This window comes from Epinephelus lanceolatus, chromosome 1, assembly GCF_041903045.1.
Source record: "Epinephelus lanceolatus isolate andai-2023 chromosome 1, ASM4190304v1, whole genome shotgun sequence".
NCBI lineage: Eukaryota > Metazoa > Chordata > Actinopteri > Perciformes > Serranidae > Epinephelus > Epinephelus lanceolatus.
This window is the reverse complement of record NC_135734.1, coordinates 40335382-40354977: the sequence shown is the minus strand read 5'-3', so window position 1 is coordinate 40354977 and position 19596 is coordinate 40335382. Positions and strand designations below refer to the sequence as shown.

Here is a 19596-nt window from a genome sequence, read left to right as displayed (position 1 = left end):
TGGAGTTAATATTCATCACCAATTACCTGCTGTGGGACATGTTGCGGTTAAATCATGCAGCCCACCCACACTTATGTGCCCTTACAACACCCTCACAGTTTAGATTTAATTCCATTTTTAGAACTTTTATTGCTCGGGATGAATTACGCAGTCATAAATTGGATGTTATGTCACGCTCTACAAATGAAATTGTGGGCGATCCATCATGCAGGCTGAGTGGAACGTCCTCTGGCTTCTACTTTGTTTCAACTTTCTCCACTGGAGGACACTGTGGTGTTGGTATTAGACCGGCCAACTAACACAGGAGAGGTCTCTTTAATAGGTCGTGGCTTTTTAAAATTGATTGCAGAGATTAAGAATACAGAAGCAATATGAGGGGTCTTGCAAAAAAAAGAAAAATCTAGCCTAAATATAGGATCAGGTAATTAGGAAAAAAGTATCAAATAGTCTCTGCTCAGTGAAACAGTGACACTGAGAAACTGTTTTAATCTTGTTTTTGAGTATAAACAGGAGGCTAATAGATATTATCTGCTCATTAACACCATTCTCTCTGTCCACTGGTGTGATCTCTGTAAACGAACCCAAACAGCTTTCTCTGTGTTATCCCGTCTAGCTGAAACCCGGTGAGGGGACAGAATCAGTCATCTGAATTGATCTCAAGTAATTGGAGGCTGAGAGAAGAGAAGTCAATGGACCATGAAAAACAGAGCCAACTCTTACCTGTTTGCAAGTATAAGAGCACAAACAAGCCGGCTACTTCAGCAGAGAGGGATCAGGGACGAGGTCCACTTAGACCTCATTGACTGTTCTCAGGTACGAGTGAGTGTTTTTCTCTGATATCATTTTGAATGCATCTTGTTTATTTCATTGGTAACGTTGCTTCTTTTCTATTCCTGCAGGAATGCCATCCGAGGTGTTTGTCCGTGGGATGCTCTACCTGTCCCTCACCGTTGTGGGAGTCCCAGGTAACGCCACCGTCATCCTGGCATTCCTCCTCCTGCTGTACCAGGAGAACCGCCTCCTCCCAGCTGATGCCATCGTCCTGCACCTGGCCTGTGTCAACCTGCTGGTGGTGGGTGTTCGCTGTCTGCTGGAAACCCTGGCATCCTTCTACCTGGCCGACATCTTTGGAGACGTGGGCTGTAAGGCTGTGATCTTTGTCTACAGAACATCGCGTTCCCTCTCGATCTGGCTCACCTTCGTGCTGAGCGCCTATCAGTGCCTGAGCATCGCCTCTCCTGGATCACGCTGGGCCTCCATCCGTGCCTCTGTAGCCCAGCATTTAGGCTTTGTGTTCCTCTTCCTGTGGCTCCTCAACACCTGCATGAGCTCTGCGGCCATACTCTTCTCCTTCAGCACCAAAACCAACTCCAGCCAAACAAACTATGGCATCAATGTACAATTCTGCTACCTTCCCTTCCCTTCAAAGTTGTCCAAACAGGCAAATGGGGCAGCCCAGGTGGGCAGAGATGTGGTGCCCATGGCCCTCATGACCCTCGCCAGTTTGATCATCCTGGTCTTTCTTCACAAGCACAGCCAGCAGGTGAAGCGACTCCGCAGCAACAGCGGCGGTGCTGGTGGGGGAAGCGGTGGCGCAGAGCAACGGGCTGCCAAAGCTGTGGTAGCACTCGTAACCTTATATGTGGTTCTTTATGGGGTAGATAACGGGCTTTGGGTGTACACGCTCACTGTGAGGAAGACCATGACTTCCTCGCTGATCTCTGACCTGCGTATATTCTTTTCTTCGCTCTACGCAGCGCTGAGCCCAGTGGTCATCATTGCATCTAACAGGAAGGTGAACAGCAGGCTGAGGTGTGTAGTGCAGGAGAAGGCTGTGCAGGAGAAAGTCACGTGTGTTTCTACTGTGTGAGGCCTGCTGGACGTCTGATCACTGACTAAAGGGGAGAGACTGCAGGTGAATTGTGTACAAATTTTAATGCATAGATATCACCATAAAAGTTAATTACTTACGTTAAGACAATTATTTTTTGACTTTTTTTAAATCACTCCTTTAATTATAATACTGTCAACAGCTGTATGAAATCCATTTTCATCCTGTTTTTAGGAATAAAATGTCATATAAATCTGACTATGAATGATACATCAACAAACATAACAAAAAAAATCATCTGTAAAAATCTGCAGACTATAATTAAGAATAAGATTGGAAAGTTTGCTGTATGTGAGCACTACTGAAGAGGAGATTTTCTGCTCTGAGTATGAGAAAAACTCATTTTGAGAAAATATGTAGAGCACAAAAAAAGATGCTACAGGTAAAAAATGATAAAAAAAATTTAATTAGCAGATATCACCATGAAACTTCCCCAGTTGTACATGCATTAAAGGGCATCTACAGATATAACCAATTTAATTTAAGACCTTTTTAATAACATCTTATATTTGTGTGTGTGTGTGTGTGTGTGTGTGTGTGTGACACATATAAGAACTCTTCCTAATTAAACTGATGTCAGCTCAAAATGAATGGTAACACAAAATAACAACAATAAGGTGAGTTTAAATATCTCTCATTGCAATTCTTCAGTCTGTCCAATGACTGTAAACAGTTATTGGGTTTGTCATAGGCTGGATAAATTCTCAAGCCAATGTGACTGAAAATATTTAAAACCCAACAAATCTCAATTTAAAACATTTTTAGACTTTTTAAGGACCTGCAGACACCCTGCCATTAATGAAGTTTATATATTTTTTCCCTACGGTCTAAGAAAGTTCAAAAATATTTGCAAACATGAACACCTCTCTCCCAAAACCAAAAACTAGAGTGCTAAACTCTTGAGCTGCTCCACAGACAGTGAATGGTGAAAGATGTTATAGATCAGTGGTTCCCAATTGGTGGGTCTTGCAGGTCCATTCTGAATGTAACGCAAGTGACTCTGAAACATATCAAGTTTGTAGTACGGTGAATTTCAGGCACATGGCTTGAATTTAAAGTGCTGTTTTCTGCTGTAGAGTGAGTGACTAACAGACTAACTACTTACTAGAGACTAGCTCAATGGCATGGCCTAATGGAAGTATGATGCTGAATATATTAAACTGTGTGGACCTTGAACTAATGACTAAGGAGAAATATGGACACTATGGCTGGACCTGCTGGGAACCACTGGTATAGATGACACTGAGAGCACCCAGGGGAATGTTCTGAGTAAACGGGTAACATGGGTGACATCACAAGTTTGAGAGTGGCTCGTGCTCACAAAGTATGATCAAACTTTCCTAATACATGGAAATAATATATGGGAATTCTTAATTAAGGTGGTGTTCCCCTTAAAGACAAATATTTTTTCTGAAATTTTATGTTTAAAAATGTAAACGAGGCATTATCAAATTAAATATGTGCTTTTTCCTAATTTTCCAGAACAGAAATCTGAACTAAAATAAACACTAAAATGTGTATTTTGGATGTTTTCTTTCTTCTAGTCTGAAAAAAGACATGTAATGGAATTAAAGTAGCCCAAAATCTCAAAACAGACCACTGTATTTAAACACTATGGTTGCCTATCGCCTCCTGTTGGAGGTGTTGCGGGCACGCCCCACTGTTAAGAGGCCGCGAGGTAGACCTAGGACACACTGCAGGGATTACATATCTGGATGGATGGTGGCCTGTGTTTGTGGGTCATGAATGGGTCATATTGTCTTTGTGCTTTATGTTTTGTAATAAGCATCGCAGGAGAGACTCATCTTTCCTCTTTGGTTGTGAATTAATAACAATGCTGCTTTTTTAATATCTTGTATGTGAGACTTTTCAGATACGTTGTGAAATAACTGATGAATGAGAAGGTGTACCTGTGGGCAGGAGCAAACTATTGTCTCACCGTCTGTAATCAAGGAAAACCTGCCATGACAACACTGTTGCTCAGTACAGGCCTGTATGAATCTCTGCTGATCTGGCTCTACGTGGCTTTGTTTGTTTATTCGTTATGTTCTCTCCATCTTAATTGGGTGGAAGAATTATAGCTGGGTGACTCAAGGCTCAATGTGGCTGTCAAATGACTTCCAGCTGTCCATTTAGCTATAATTAAGGCTTTGAATAGAACCTGCTAATTCTAATGAGGCAGGTTAATTGTCCGACAGACAATCGGTTAAAAACCTGATGGGGAAAGTATATTCTTTCGAGGAAGAAAAAGGAAGATGAAAAACATGTTCATTACTCAATACTGAATCACTCAATGCAATGCTGACAATGTATATCTGCGGTCTTTGGGTGCAGTTATAACAAGAGGGGACACGAAGCTACGACTTGGTACAAGCCCTGAGGAGTTTTCTGTAGATGTGGTAAAGTGGGAATTTAGGAGTCATTATATAATTGCCATGTCTTGGAGAAGCAAGGGCAGAGAGACGGGGTGAGGACATAACAACCCCCCGTGAGTGACAGTCCAAAAGACATAAAGTGGGGCTGCCAGCACTCTGTGATCCTGCAATAACTCTAAAGTGCAATCAGTGCGGCGCTATTCAACTGCTGCTGTCGCAATGCAGGTGAGGAGGAGGAGGAGGAGGAGGAGAAGGAAGAGGAGAAGTCCTCTTTCTGTGCTTGTGCAGAACTGTTGCATTCAACACCAAGTTGACATGAAAAGACATTAAAAGCCATGCAATGAGGCTGATCTTTTGTCACAGTGTAACAGTCACCTTTATTGTCAGAGTTGCAACCATTAAAACCGTCTTTATTCTCTGAGACAGCTCCCTCCAGACGACAAATTCCATGTGTTTTACTCTTCAAACCACTGAAATCTGATTGGCACTTTACACAGACTCCGGTGGAATGAAGGATAGAATACATGGATGGTTTCATTAGAGCAGCGAGCGTGCAGGCATCTCTGCTGAGGAATCGCTGGGAGTGTCACAGCTGACACAACACTTTCAGTGATGTCACTCTTTCTTTTTCCTGCTGGGAAAGAAGCGGCAGATTAGTTAAAAGAAACAAACACGTGAAAAACAGGTTGCGTGTATGTTCATGTCTTTCTTTATGCGTACGTGTGTGAGTGTGTGTGTGTGTGTGTGTGTGAAGGGTGTGTGAAGGGTGTGCCAGGCCGGCCTCTCCCTGCACATGACTGGACCTGTTTCCAGTGTTTTCCATCCTTCTGGAGTCTTTTGAGCTTCAATAAATGCAGGGTGCTGTTAAACATGTACAAACCAAACCCACACAAATGGAACCCTCTATTACTGCCTCACTCTCAAATCACCCTCAGCTCTAACGTTTCCCTTCCAACACTTAATTCTGCAGCTAAAACAGAACATGCAACAGCAGATAAATACATTGTCATCATCTGTCCAACCTCTTAACTGCAACTCACCTGCTTGACGAGGCAAGACTTGTGAAATGCACATGTAAAAACAACACAACAAAGCAACTTTAACCAAAAAAATATACTCACAAATTCTAACTTCCCTGTTTTAAGTCTAGTTAGTACGCAACACAAACCTGTGCAACAGCCACACACACACAAAAAGCTGTCAGGTTGTCCAGAATGCTCGGCTAAATGAAGTCGAAGTGTTGCAGTAAATCCCGCCAGCCGATCCACTCCTGCTGCGTCTGATGTCAGTCTGTTTACCTGCGCCAGGTACGGGCATTTTTGTCCCCCGTGTCCACCAATAGCGACGCAGCAGCAGGGTTAAACCTCGCCCCCTTTCCTGCCTGGAAGCCATTCCACACCCTAATATAGCCCTCTGTACCAAACCCTCCCCTCCCCCACAAAAAAACTTTTTCAAATTACACAAACATCACGATCTGAATCACCACAATCACTGTGTGCAACATGCGGAAATTTGTGCTGGTTATTTTGACATATGAAGTAAAATGACGACTAATATGGTAATGCATGCAAACAAGCAGTATTCAACAACACCTTAACCTCCTGAAATCAACTCTAAAAAATCTGATAATGACATGAAAGCATTTTGAAAGCAGCATCAACCTGTTTACATTTAAATTATCAATTGAATCCAGTAACCTTGAAAGTTATTCTCGTTATTAATCCCATTAAAACCTTCTCTCTGATGTTTTTTTTTCCAGTTAAGAAAAGTTCTGGCTGACTACAGCAACTGGAAACTTTGGGGCTTATTACTGTGGTGAAAATGTATCAGTAATAAACACATCCTGGGGTACTTTCAAAACCCACATTTTATGGAAATGACAGACGTAATAAGCCCTTTTTACGTTTGCTGATACCGTCTTTGCCTTTCCTTCAAAGGGATGTTTCTTTAGGCGTGTTGTTTGGAGGATTTATTGCCTGTTTGAGTGAAGCTACTGATGGAGAATGCCATAAAAAATACTGCACTTTTATGTAAATCAATTCATTTAGTTTTTTTAAGTGCAGGACTGATGGGAAAAAAAAATCACATCAGAGAAGTGGTTTTAATTCAGTGCAGTGCCCATTTTGGTATTTTTCTAGGCACAAAAAAAAAAAAAAATTCTAATTATGTGAAAGCAACATGTTCAAAACTCTACCTGCCAGGAGGTGACATGAGTTTAACTCAATTTTTATTTTATTTTTTGTACTCCAAAGTTACAGAGTTGTCTGTGTGTGACCCATTTCCTCGCATCCGCCCAGTTTAACTGATTCCCTCAGACAGGGAACACACTTGGTCGTGTCTCAGCTTGCCTGGAATGTTGCACTGCACATAAGGAAGGAGCTCTGTATTCAAGATGGTGAGAAGAAGTCTTACAAAGTTAATGTGAAAGTTTTGGCCTGTTCTGTCATGATGAACACAGCAGTATTTCTTGATTTATCCTGATTAACATCTATTTTGTAGAAAAGGCTGAAATGCCTGTTTAATATCCATTTAACTGTTCCAGACTCTGGGGTTTATTGGTTGAATTTATAGTTCTGACAGTCTTATTTTACAAGACAATCTAGTGGCAACATTTTAAAGCACAGCCCAGTCACGAGGAGAAAATGTTGGCAAACCATGAAAATGTTATGTTAGCATGTTTCATATGCATCAACACATCATATCATGTCAACATTTTTAAAGTGACTAGTGCTCTGCATGAGCTGACTTTGTCATTGGGATAGTGGACGGGATGTTAAAGGGTATGTCACCTCAACAAGATGCCTGACAAGCTGCAGACGATTGTAGACCACTGTTCGAGACCAACATACAACAAATCTGGTTGTGATTTAGCAAGTCACTGCTGTTATTCCAGCAGCTTTGTAGGCTCCAAACTTGGGTGTTTTGTAGTGACCCACTGGTGTTTCCCCAGATCTTTTTAGGCTCCAGAGCTGTTTTGTAGCAACCTGTCAGTGTGTTTCCAGTGACATTTTAGGCTCCAAATGCTGGTGTTTCATAGCCATCGTTTAGTGTGTTTCCTGTGCCTTTTTAGGCTCTAAACACTGGTGTTGTGTAGCAACCCACTGATGTCTTTAAGCTCCAAACACTGGTGTTTTGTAGCGACTACTCTGTGTTTCAAGCAATTTTGTAGGCTCCAAACATTGGTGTTTTGTAGAGACCTGTTTGAGTGTTTCCAGTGTCTATTTAGGGTCCAAACACTGGTGTTATGTAGCGACCCACTGGCATCTTTAGGGTGCCAAGGGTTGTGTTTTGTAGTGACCCACCGGTGTTTCCCCTTTTTAGGCTCCAAAGCTGTTTTGTAGCAACCTGTCAGTGTGTTTCCAGTGACATTTTAGGCTCCACAGCTATTTTTTAGCAACCTGTCAGTGTTTCCAGTGACTGTTTAGGCTCCAAACATTGGTGTTGTGTAGCAACTAACTGATGTCTTTAAGCTCCAAACACTGGTGTTTTGTAGCGACTACTCAGTGTGTTTCAAGCAATTTTGTAGGCTCCAAACATTGGTGTTATGTACCGACCCACTGACATCTTTAGGATGCCAAGGGCAGGGGCGGACTGGGACTAAAAAACAGCCCTGGACTTTGACTCGGCCCAGCCCACAACAACCGGTGCGTGGAAACTCATCAGCCCCAGACATGGGTGTCAAAATTCTTAAATCTTAACACATGATACTATACCTTCCAAATTATAGCAATAGCACCGATGTTGACTAGATGTTGTGTTAAGAGCATAGTGTAGAATACTCACTGAGAAATAAACGACACAGTCCAGATGTCTCTCTGCTGAACAATACAATGCAGGTGACTGCCTGAAACAGGCCCAGCATCTATGGGCCGACTGGCATCCAATTTAAAGGCTGCCAACTAGCAGACTGGACGTGGAACAGTAGATTATCAGGGAGAAAAAGGGGAAAAAAAAAAAAACGGTGATGACTGCGTGGCGGCCGCCGGCCGTCCTGGAATACCGGCCGTTCTGTGATTCTCCAGAACCTCCAGATGGCCAGTCCGCCCCTGGCCCAGGGTGGTGTTTTATAGCAACCTGTCAGTGTATTTCCAGCTGCTTTTAATGCTCTGGACATTGGTGTTTTGTAGTGACCTGTCAGTGTATTTCTATCAGTGTTTTAGACTCCTAACATTGGTGTTATGTGGTGACCTGTTGGTGTGTTTCCAGCGTCTATTTAGGCTCCAAACACTGGTGTTATGTAGCGACCCACTGGCATCTTTAGGGTGCCAAGGGTGGTGTTTTGTAGCGACCTGACTGTATTTCCAGCTGCTTTTAATGCTCTAAACATTGGTGTTTTGTAGTGACCTGTTGGTGTGTTTCCAGCGTCTTTTTAGGCTCTAAATGCTGGTGTTGTGTGGCAAACCATTGGTGTCTTTAGGCTGCAAAGGGTGGTGCTTTGTGGCGACCCATCAGTGTGCTTCCAGTGTCTTCTTAGGGTCCAAACAATGGTGTTTTGTAGCAAAACGTCTGTGTATTTCCAGCATCTTTTTAGGCATCAAATGAAGGTGTTTTGTAGCGACCAGTTGCTGTTTTACAGACATTTTGTAGTGACCCATTAGTGAGTTTCCAGTGATGTTTTACACTCTAAATGTTGCTATTTGTAGCAACCTGTCGCAGTTTTTGTATTGGCTTTTTAGGCTTTAAATGTTGGCATTTTGTAGTAACTCGATGGTGTATTTCCAGCGTCTTTTTAGGCTTTTAAGGTTTTTCAGACAGCTTTTAAGGCTCCAAACGTTGGGGTTTTGTAGTGACCCATCTGTGATTTTCCAGTGGCTTTTTAGGCTCCAAATGTTGATGTTTTGTAGCGACCCATCAGTGAGTTTTCAGTGGCTTTTTACGCTCCGAACATTGATGTTTTGTATGTTGGCATTTTGTAGCAACTCTTTTAAGGTTTTTCAGACAGCTTTAAAGTCTCCAACGTGGGTGTTCTGTAGTGACCCGCCTGTGTTTTCCTGGCAGTGATTTTTGTACCTAAACCTAACCATAAGTTAACCACAGCATCCTAAAAATGTAAAGTTTCAATGTTTTCACTACATAATAACGTGTAAATGTAACATAGCTTTGATGTGCAGAAACAAACAGTACCACCATTTTTACAGGCAATTTGGTTGTAAAGGAAAAGTTTGACATTGTTGGTAAGTATTTCTTATTTGTAGGAGTTAGATAAGAATATGATACCACTATCATTCTTCATGTTCTAGTGCCAGATGGGAAATGCTAACAAAATGTCTAAAGCTCATGAATTAAAACTTGATATCTTTTTAGTTTGATCGATAAAGAAACTAAAGTGGGAAAAAGGCACGAGACAGGCTGTTTCCGACTGTAGCTTCATATTTGCTGTATAGACACAGGAGTGGTATTGATCTTCTCATTTAACTCTTGGCAAGAGAGCAAACAAAACTTTTCCCCAAAACGTTAAAGTTTTCTAATAAATGTAATCCACAAACTGTGTAGTTTACAGAAATGTTACAAGGGAAAGCCTCTTTTAATTCAGTCAAATGCACTAAGAATAGAAAATATTCAATGCAGGTGGTGAAAAGAGCAAAAGTTTTGCATGACAGACAAACTTGGCTGTCCATATACATACTCTACCTTTACAATGTCAGCATAATCCCTGACAGGGAGGCTGCATAGCAGATTATGCCCATTTCCAGTGCAATAGTGAGGACACAGACCACACTGAATGAGTGTGGGGGTTGGGATGGAAGGCTCTGAGGCCTCGGGGCAGCTGCTTGCTGCAACTCCACCACTCTCAGGTAAGCTATGCACTGCTGTGCTGAGACTTGAAAGACATTCAAGATGCACTGCACCCTATCCAGCAGTGTATCACAATATAAGGAAAAGAAAAAGAGAAGGAGTGGGAAAGAAAGGGTTGGGTTGCTGAGGTGGAGAAAAAAACTCCATAAACAGGCATTGAAATGTTGTCATATGAACTTCAGAGAAATAACTGAATATTAATAATCTTTCACTAGAAAGACAGGAGTTACTGTTTGAATTGGCTGAACTGAAAGCTGAAACCTGCCCTGACGTGAACCAAGTATCAGCATGTGCTACGTCAGTATTCTCTCAATATGTGGCTTATAATTTATTCCTCAGGGGTGAATTAGTTTTTGTTTTATCCCTATGCAGGTAGTTTCACTGAGATCAAGATCTCTGTTTAAAGAGAAAGACAGATTTTAAAGAGAGAAATAAATGTATATCAGGGCTTCACTGACGTGTCAGTATGCAGAGATTTATCCTTTGATGAGCCAATCCAGTGTCCCTCAGGGACACTGATTCATGCTGAATGATGTGTGAATGCATAAACCCAGCGCCCAGATTTTAATCTCTTTAAATTATTGTGGTTAAAAGGCAGCTGACACAGCGGGGCTTGAACTGGGGTTTTTTAAAGTTGAATTAAACTCCAGGAATAATAGTGAAGCTGTCGCTGCAACTGCCGGCTCAGTGCATTATTTCTTTATTTTGAATAAAATGCCTGAAAACCGAACCAAATGCAAAATTCAGCACTCCTACTTCACTAAAACTCCAGTGACTTTCTTGAATATCATGCAACACTGACATCAACCCAGGTCATCACATTCAGTAGTTACCCCCAAGAAGCTCAGATACAGGAAATTTACATCCTCTGTATGAATAAATGCACAATGTTGGTTTTAACTTAATCTGTATGAATATATGAGACTTTTGTATTTGAAATTTGTGGAGGCTGTTAGTTGAATACTGTATGTGTGACTGGCATAGAAGGATTACTGAATGGGCCTACTGGGTACATGCCCAGGGGCCACCCTGGCTTTCATTTGAAAAATGTACCGACTGGGTGGGAACAGACTCAAAATGATCACAAAGAGATGTAAAGGAACTGAGAGGCACAAAATAACTCAAAAATTACCTAAATTACCTCAAAGAGATCCACATGACTACAAAGAGACACGAAACATCCATAAAGAGACATTAAATGACTACAAAGAGACACAAAATGACCAAAAGAGACACAAAATTACCTCAAAGAGACCTACAGGACTACGAAAAGATGCAAAACATCCACAAGGAGACATTAAATGACTACAAAGAGACACAAAACATCCAGAAGGAGACATTAAATGACTACAAAGAGACACAAAACACCTGGAAGGAGACATTAAATGACTACAAAGAGACACAAAACATCCATAAAGAGACATTAAGTGACTACAAAGAGACACAAAACATCCATAAAGAGACATTAAATGACTACAAAGAGATGCAAAATCCCCACAAAGTCTCTGTGTGTCATGCTCCTATGTAGGAAAGGTGGTGGGGCCTTTTGCATATCTGTGCCCAGGGGCCCATTATCTTATTATCCCCCAAGGTTATTAGTTCTGCAGGTGAAGAGAGCAGACTGAATATCTTAGATCAGTACCTTGATATTTCATGTATGTCTCTGTAAGAAAGCTAATAAGCACATTTCCCAAATTGCTGAACTATTATTTTAACGTTAAATATCTGAAGTGTTCATTTCCAACATGCTGAATATTCACATGTATTTTCATTATGTTAAATTGGCCAGCAGATCCAATAAAGACCTTTACTCCAAAGGTAACATAACCTTCTTTATGTCAAATTCTCACTGTAGCAGTAACAAGGATCCCGCCCTTTATCTTTCCCATCATCCCCCCTAAATGCCACAAAGGTGGAATTTTCCACAAGCCACTTCCCTGAGTTCGCTGTGGAATGTAGACAAGATGGAGCAAGCCTGCAGAGTGCGGCATCTCAGCAGTAACAGTATGTTGAGGCGCTCAGCTTGTGCACATCATGTCCACCTCCTTAGTTCTCCCTTCAGGGGGTTTGTTAAGCTATTACTCAGAGTGGAGCTCTGCCCTGTAGTGTTGCTAGTTGCCACTGTTGCTGTTGATTGTCACAATAATCCTGCAGATGGCCTGTTTAGGATCCCAGCTGTCTCTGATCTTGTCCAGTAACCAAATCGTGTGGTCTGAGTGTTATCATTTATTTTGCTTAAGCAGTTTGACGCATTAAGTAATTTCAGCACATCGCTCAATATGTTTGTTTTATCTAACGAACTCACAGAGAGTCCTAAACGCAGCAGGATGTTTTAACACAACTCTAAATTCAAAGCTGTTGGAGACATTTACGACTGCTCTATTAAACAGACATAGATTGCTATCTGCACCTCGGAGCAACAGACCTTGTAAAGTTATACAACGTGGGCATGTGCTGACATAACAGCCACATATATCTCATCTCGCTAGTACCACCCTTCACACAGGTGAAGAAAGTGCAGAATAATGTGCGGAGAAAATGCCAAGAACATTGTGCTCCTCAGAGCCAAAGTTGCCGTCTGTGACAGTGCACAGTCCTGGAGCACATAATGTATACATTTACAGAGCACTTAAATGCATCACGCAGTCCTACACTATTAATGGGATGTATATAAGATGACAAATTGCCCAGAGTGGGGAGTTGTTGGCATGTAATGATGAAGAGCGTTACTCCAATATTCTTTGAAAAATTGAGTCTCCTTGTGCTTTTTCAGAATAAGTGGTGTCACTCCACCCACTTAAAGCTGAATAATAGATCTGATGGATCCTCTGTGCGTCGTACAGCTGCTGTCAGAGTAATTACAAAAAAGCATGAGTGGAGCACTCACACAGAGTTTATACCAGCTGAGTGTATCGCAGTATCACACCAGAGTTGGAGGCTGAGATTTTAGTCAGCTCTCACTCTGGACTTCTGAAAACATTATCTGTGAGCAAGGAGGACACTGTAGGAGTTTGGGCTGCTGTATGACAAGGTCAGGGAGTGCACCTTAGAGTATTTGGCAATGGGGCAGGAGAGAGTGCCACCTGTTGGTTCTTTATGGCACTGCAATAAAGGGGCAACTTGAATTATGCCATTGCAGTGCTGAAAGGCAATATCAGAGATGGGACCAAGTCACACGTGCAAGTCTCAAGTAAGTCTTAAGTCTTAACCTTCAAGTCTCAAGTAAGTCCCAAGTCATTTTTTCTTGGGCAAGTCAAGTCAAGTCACAGGTTATGTCAAGTCAAGTCAAGTCAAGTCAAGTCCTGTAATAGGTCAAGTCCAAGTCAAGTCACCTTATTATTGTAATTCTACCTGCAGAATCTGATCTTAATAAAGTGAAAAGACAAGATATAAGTAACTGTCAGTAAACACTGACTTCATCGCTGCAATGTTTACTTTGCAGGGATGACCCCCATGCGTGCGTGCGCACACACACACACACACACACACACACACACACACACACACTAACCAAGGCAGCGGCCAAAATCACCCATTTAGCTCATTTAACCCTGTGTTGCTCGTTCAGGAAACGTACAGCCTGGGCAGAATGGCTCTTCAAATGATGAACAAAGTTTGAAGTTGTCATCTGGCTGTCCGAGATGTTTATGCCACATGTCTTGCACTGTGCTGTTCGTCTTTTGCCGTCATAATGGTAATTCCGAAAGCCGAAGACAATGACTCTCGGTACCCCTCCCGCTGACATGTTGATGCCTATCTGATATAAGAGGGCGTGTTTCTCCAATAAACACGTAAGGTACGTAGAGAGGGCATGACTGATTGACAGGGTAGTGATCCAATCATGACAACGCCATTCTCAGCCTGCGCTCCTACCGGGTAATCGACATTATTTTTTAAATTAATTTATTAATTTTATATTCTAACCGAAAACATGATGTGAATAACACTCAAGTCATTCAAGTCATCGTGTCTCAAGTCAAGTCAAGTCCCGAGTCTTTAACTTCCAAGTCCGAGTCAAGTCTCAAGTCTTTTATTTTTTGTCAAGTCAAGTCACAAGTCATCAAAACAGCGACTCGAGTCGACTCAAGTCCAAGTCACAATGACTCGAGTGTCCAAGTCACAATGACTCGAGTCCCCATCTCTAGGCAATATGACTGAAACTAGTATTATTATTTTATTTTTTCTAATCTAATATGAATATATTCAGCAATATAATAAATGTATGCAGTTAACCAGATGGCCGATGCATTCAACTGTATCACAAAACTACCAATAAAACATGTCACAAGTTTCTAATTACAGCACAATAATATTCTTTATTCTTATCATGTGACGTGGAAATTACAGTGAAGGATTCAATGACACTGTTTGGCCTCAGGCACTCTCTAACAAAGCTTAATAAATGTCTATAAAAAGAATAAAGGAAAACCTAAATGTTGCTTGGAAACACTAATTCAAAAGAGAGATTTTTTTTATTCACTTTACTTCAGAATATAAATCATATAGACGACAGCAATGCTACCATATTTATATAATTAGATACTGACACTGTGATCTTTATTTGGATGAATGCCAGGGAGATGCTGCTGGTACCCAGTGACTTGTGTTTTATATATATACATGTATGTATACATATATATTGTATGTATGCTACCAGTGCTATTAATCAACTCAGCTTTACAAATTAAGGTAGTGAGTGAAAGTGATTGACAGCGGGCAGAGTACTTTGAGTTTTCGATCTGACTCACCTGTCTATAAGACTTTGTGGTGAGCTTTGTAGCAATTTCAACAGTAGAATTCAAATAAATAATGAATAAAAGATAACACTATATGTCAATAGCAACACAAAATGACTTGACTTCCTCTATAATTGTCTATTTCAATCATATTAAATTATTACTGCTTAGCATCATTCCTGAAACCTTGGAAGTCTAGTGTGTAGGACTAAGTGACATCTAGTGGTGAGGTTGCAACCTCGGAGTAACATTTGATCAAGATTTGTCTTTTAATTCTCATTTAAAACAAACCTCACAGACTGCATTTTTTCATCTGCGTAATATTGCGAAAATTAGGCCTATCCTGACCCGAAAAGATGCAGAAAAATTGGTCCACGCTTTTGTTACCTCTAGGCTGGATTACTGTAACTCTCTATTATCAGGTAGCTCTAGTAAGTCCTTAAAAACTCTCCAGCTAATTCAGAATGCAGCAGCACGTGTACTAACAGGAACTAAGAAATGAGATCATATTTCTCCTGTTTTAGCTTCTCTGCACTGGCTCCCTGTAAAATCCAGAATTGAATTCAAAATCCTACTGTTAACTTATAAAGCTCTAAATGGTCAAGCTCCGTCATATCTTAGAGAGCTCATAGTGCCTTATTATCCCACCAGAACACTGCGCTCTGAGAACGCAGGGTTACTTGTGGTCCCTAAAGTCTCCAAGAGTAGATCAGGAGCCAGAGCCTTCAGCTATCAGGCTCCTCTCCTGTGGAATCATCTTCCTGCTACGGTCCGGGAGGCAGACACCGTCTCCACATTTAAGACTAGACTTAAGACTTTCCTCTTTGATAAAGCTTATAGTTAGGGCTGGCTCAGGCTTGCCCTGTACCAGCCCCTAGTTAGGCTGACTTAGGCCTAGTCTGCCGGAGGACCCCCCTATAATACACCGGGCACCTTCTCTCCTTCTCTCTCTCTCTCTCTCTCTCTCTCTCTCTCTCTCTCTCTCTCTCTCGTATCCTATTACTGCATCTTGCTAACTCAGCCATTCTGGATGTCACTAACTCGGCTTCTTCTCCGGAGCCTTTGTGCTCCACTGTCTCTCAGGTTAACTCATATCGCAGCGGTGCCTGGACAGCGTGACGTGTGTGGTTGTGCTGCTGCCGTGGTCCTGCCAGATGCCTCCTGCTGCTGCTGCCATCATTAGTCATTAGTCATACTTCTACTGTTATTATACACATATGACTATTGTCACACATGTATACTGCCAGATATTAATACATACTTTCAACATATTGTACCACAGTAGCCAGAACTATAACGATAATATTATTACTTTCATTAATGTTGTTGTAAGCTACTGTTATTACCGTCTGTCCTGCATCTCTCTCTCTCTCTCTCTCTCTCTCTCTCTCTCTTTCTGTCTCATTGTGTCATACGGATTACTGTTTTACTGTTAATTTATTATGCTGATCTGTTCTGTACGACATCTATTGCACGTCTGTCCGTCCTGGAAGAGGGATCCCTCCTCAGTTGCTCTTCCTGAGGTTTCTACCGTTTTTTTTTTCTCCATTAAAGGGTTTTTTTGGGGAGTTTTTCCTTATCCGCTGTGAGGGTCCAAAGGACAGAGGGATGTTGTATGCTGTAAAGCCCTGTGAGGCAAATTGTGATTTGTGATATTGGGCTTTATAAATAAAACTGATTGATTGAACTGAATCAAATGAAACTCCTATGTGTTAAAGGCACTGGAGAACTACAGTGGCCGCTGCGAAAACGCAAAAATGCTAATGGCTCTACCTAGAACTAATGTTTGGTTTGTCTGTTCTGGGCTACTGTAGAAATAACATGACAAACTCTGTAGAAGAGAATTGTCTCTGTATAGAGATATAAACAGCTCACTCCAAGGTAACACTGTTCTTAGTTTCAGGTTATTATAAACTAATGACAACATGAGCTATATTATTACATACTATTTCTGCCAATAGGATTGATAAAGTCCTACACGCTGGACCTTTAAAAGCTTATATGGAGCCAGGATAAATCACACACAAGAATTAAAACGCTATTTTTGTGGAGGTTTTATTGTCTTCACAATTTATTGTTTCTAATCTGTGAAATTAAAGTAAATAAAAGCTTTGTTTCCACTGAGGGAAATGGTTAGACAGGAGGTCTGCATCACCGCGACGTGTAGTTATATATATCCCACATTAGCCTGAGGACAGATTGGACACTACAGTGACTCACTATCACCTCTGGAGGTACAAGTAAGTGGCATTATATGAGAGGATGGGCTGGCTGGTTAGCATGCTCATTTCAGTGGACATTTGTATAACACAATAGATGTCTATGACATAATGTCAGAATTGTTACTCCTTCACAGTCTCTTGATAATAACTTTTTGAACGTTTTAAAGTAAAATTCTGGCCTCATCTTAAACACGGCACATTTAAGCACTGAGTTTAGGTTGATTTTGGAAATCGATGTTTGTACTTGCACTTTGCCTGATATCAGACAGAACTGTCAACATGTTACATTCCGCTTCCACCTTCAGTCTGATATTGCGTCCACTCTAACTGATTTCCATGGGGCAGGGGGTTCGATTTTCCCTAACCAAGCATTTGAAACCCACATGTCCGACTGAATCTAATGCCATTTTTTAAAGATTATTTTTTGGGTGTTTGTGCCTTTAATTGAAAGGACAGCTTGGTGTGAAAGGGGGAGAAAGAGAGGAAGCGACATGCAGCAAAGGGCCATGGGCTGGAATCAAGCTGTGATGCTGCGGCAAGGACGAAGCCTTTGTACATGGGGTGCCTGCTCTATCCACTAAGCCACCGACACCCCTTTTGGTGGGGTTTTAAAAGTGTAAGGGAGCAAAAAACTATGATGTCGGGCGAATACTGAGAAGACATGTCCCCCTTTCCCCTCTAAAACAAGCATGTTGTGACACTCAGCTAATGTCTGTGCAGGAGAACAGAGAGAAAGGCGTTCAGTACTTTTATAGCTTCAAACTGAATCTCTGAGGTTTGAAGTTTAGTTTCTCTCCTGTGTCCTGTTTGTACTTTTTTTTTTTTAGATATCTGCTTTATTTTACCATTTCATGTTTGTTTTCAGCTGTTTGAGAGTCGTGTTAAGTTACTGCTGATGAAAACCTAGGATTTCATTATTATGCTGCTTAAAAATAGAAGCTTTTACTTGAAAAAACAGGGACTTTTATTGTGAAGAATTTTAAGGAAATGAAGCATAAGTGTAATGACGTGTATCTACTAGTACTGCAGGGAATAAAGTAGAAGCAGGAACAGCCACAGTGAGATGTTAGACGGAGAGCTGCAGACAACAGGCTCTTACAGCACCTCTGCAAACAGCTCACCTCCAGCAGGTAGACTTCTCTTACCTGCCCTGCTGAGAGATGGAAAAACACTTACTGCATAATAACGGCGGACCTTTAGCCGTGTGTCAATCAGCCCACTGGTTGCAGTGCAGCGCACCGCTTGACAATGCTTAAAAAACAGCTTGACAACGGCGTTAGTCCCCCATCAGGGCCCGCTGGTTGTTTTTTATTTCAACTGAAAAACCACAGTTTGGTGTCATGTCTCGATGCCGGACCAGAGTCAGTCAATTTGTAGGAGTGGGAGTGGAGTGGGTGGATTCAAAGTTCTGGACCCAGGCAGACTTTCACCGACACAAAAGGCATAATGATGGTTAGCAGCACGAAGCGGCTTTAAATCCACGTAATAGATTCATTTGTGTCATTCTGAAAAGCCTGAAACTGTTACCAAAGTTTGACAGGCTGGTTTAAGTCAGTCCTACTTACAGAACTTTCCCCCTCCTTTATATTTACAGAAGTATATCTTCAAAGCTGTTTAAGCATTTGTGAGAATCCGAGTTGTTGCACTGTCAGAAATCCACACACTTCAATAGGCAGTTTCAGACTAATTCTGGTCACGACTGGACTTACCGTTGGTCCTAATTGGTCTCCCTCACCAAACGAATGCTGAAATACTTCCAATCAAGCATTTTTTCTGGCTCGTCCCCGCCACACTTCAGTAACGATTGAGTAACAACGTTGTCAAGGCAAAAAACATGATCCCAGTGACCACATAAGAAGCTTATATTAATAAGACTGGAGGAGCTGTGCGAGCATTTTCACCACAAAGCTGAACAAGTGATGAACGGGTCGGCTAATGATTCTCACATGTTTACGTCATTATATGTGTTGTTGTCACCATATAGTGCCTATTTCTGAACCAGCACTGCACAGCACATGCACCTGTTCACAGTAAAGAGATGTTTAAAGAGCTGTCCGCACCCCTAACACATCTCTAAAGCCAGAGCCATTTAAGAAAATAAGAAAATAAATAGCTGAAGGGCAAATCTGTGCTTCCATTCATGGTAATAAAGATATTTTTAGGTAAGCAGGCAGAGGAGGCCACTAGTTCTCTGTGGTGTCACAGGTTTTGTAGAAGTCTCAATGCACTGAATAATGTATTGACTCATTTGTGTGGGGGAGCGCCACAGTGAGCCAGGCGATCAATGGCACAGCAGTAGTGCCAGATTAGCTTTTATAGAACTGCCAGGTTGTTTTTTTCTTTTTTTAGGAGGGGGGACAACGCGTCTGTCGTCGCATTATTCTGATGATAATTTCTGAATTCATGTCCCGGTAGTTGATGGATGGGCAGGCGCTGGTTAGAAATGATGTCTTATGTCTAACAGAATGACAGTAACATGCTTGAAATTCTGTCACCAACTCCTCAAAACTAAACTAAACTCCAAACTGAAGTTGAATTTTATCTACTTGAAACACACAAGCATCAGTCAAAGTTGC

At 41.5% G+C, this 19596-nt stretch overlaps 1 protein-coding gene across 1 annotated transcript; it reads left to right on the top strand.

The window, feature by feature from the left end:
- The first annotated feature begins 547 nt into the window (after positions 1 to 547).
- On the top strand, positions 548 to 4686 carry ora2 (olfactory receptor class A related 2). The gene is made up of 2 exons (XM_033627632.2): positions 548 to 813; positions 900 to 4686. Exon 2 carries the CDS (start codon positions 902 to 904, stop codon positions 1868 to 1870), a length of 969 nt encoding a protein of 322 aa, XP_033483523.1. The 5' UTR covers positions 548 to 813; positions 900 to 901; the 3' UTR covers positions 1871 to 4686.
- Positions 4687 to 19596: the final 14910 nt, after the last annotated feature.

What these genes read in the sequence shown, in the direction of transcription:
- ora2 (XM_033627632.2), top strand. Translation starts at nt 902, where the DNA reads ATGCCATCCGAGGTGTTTGTCCGTGGGATGCTCTACCTGTCCCTCACC.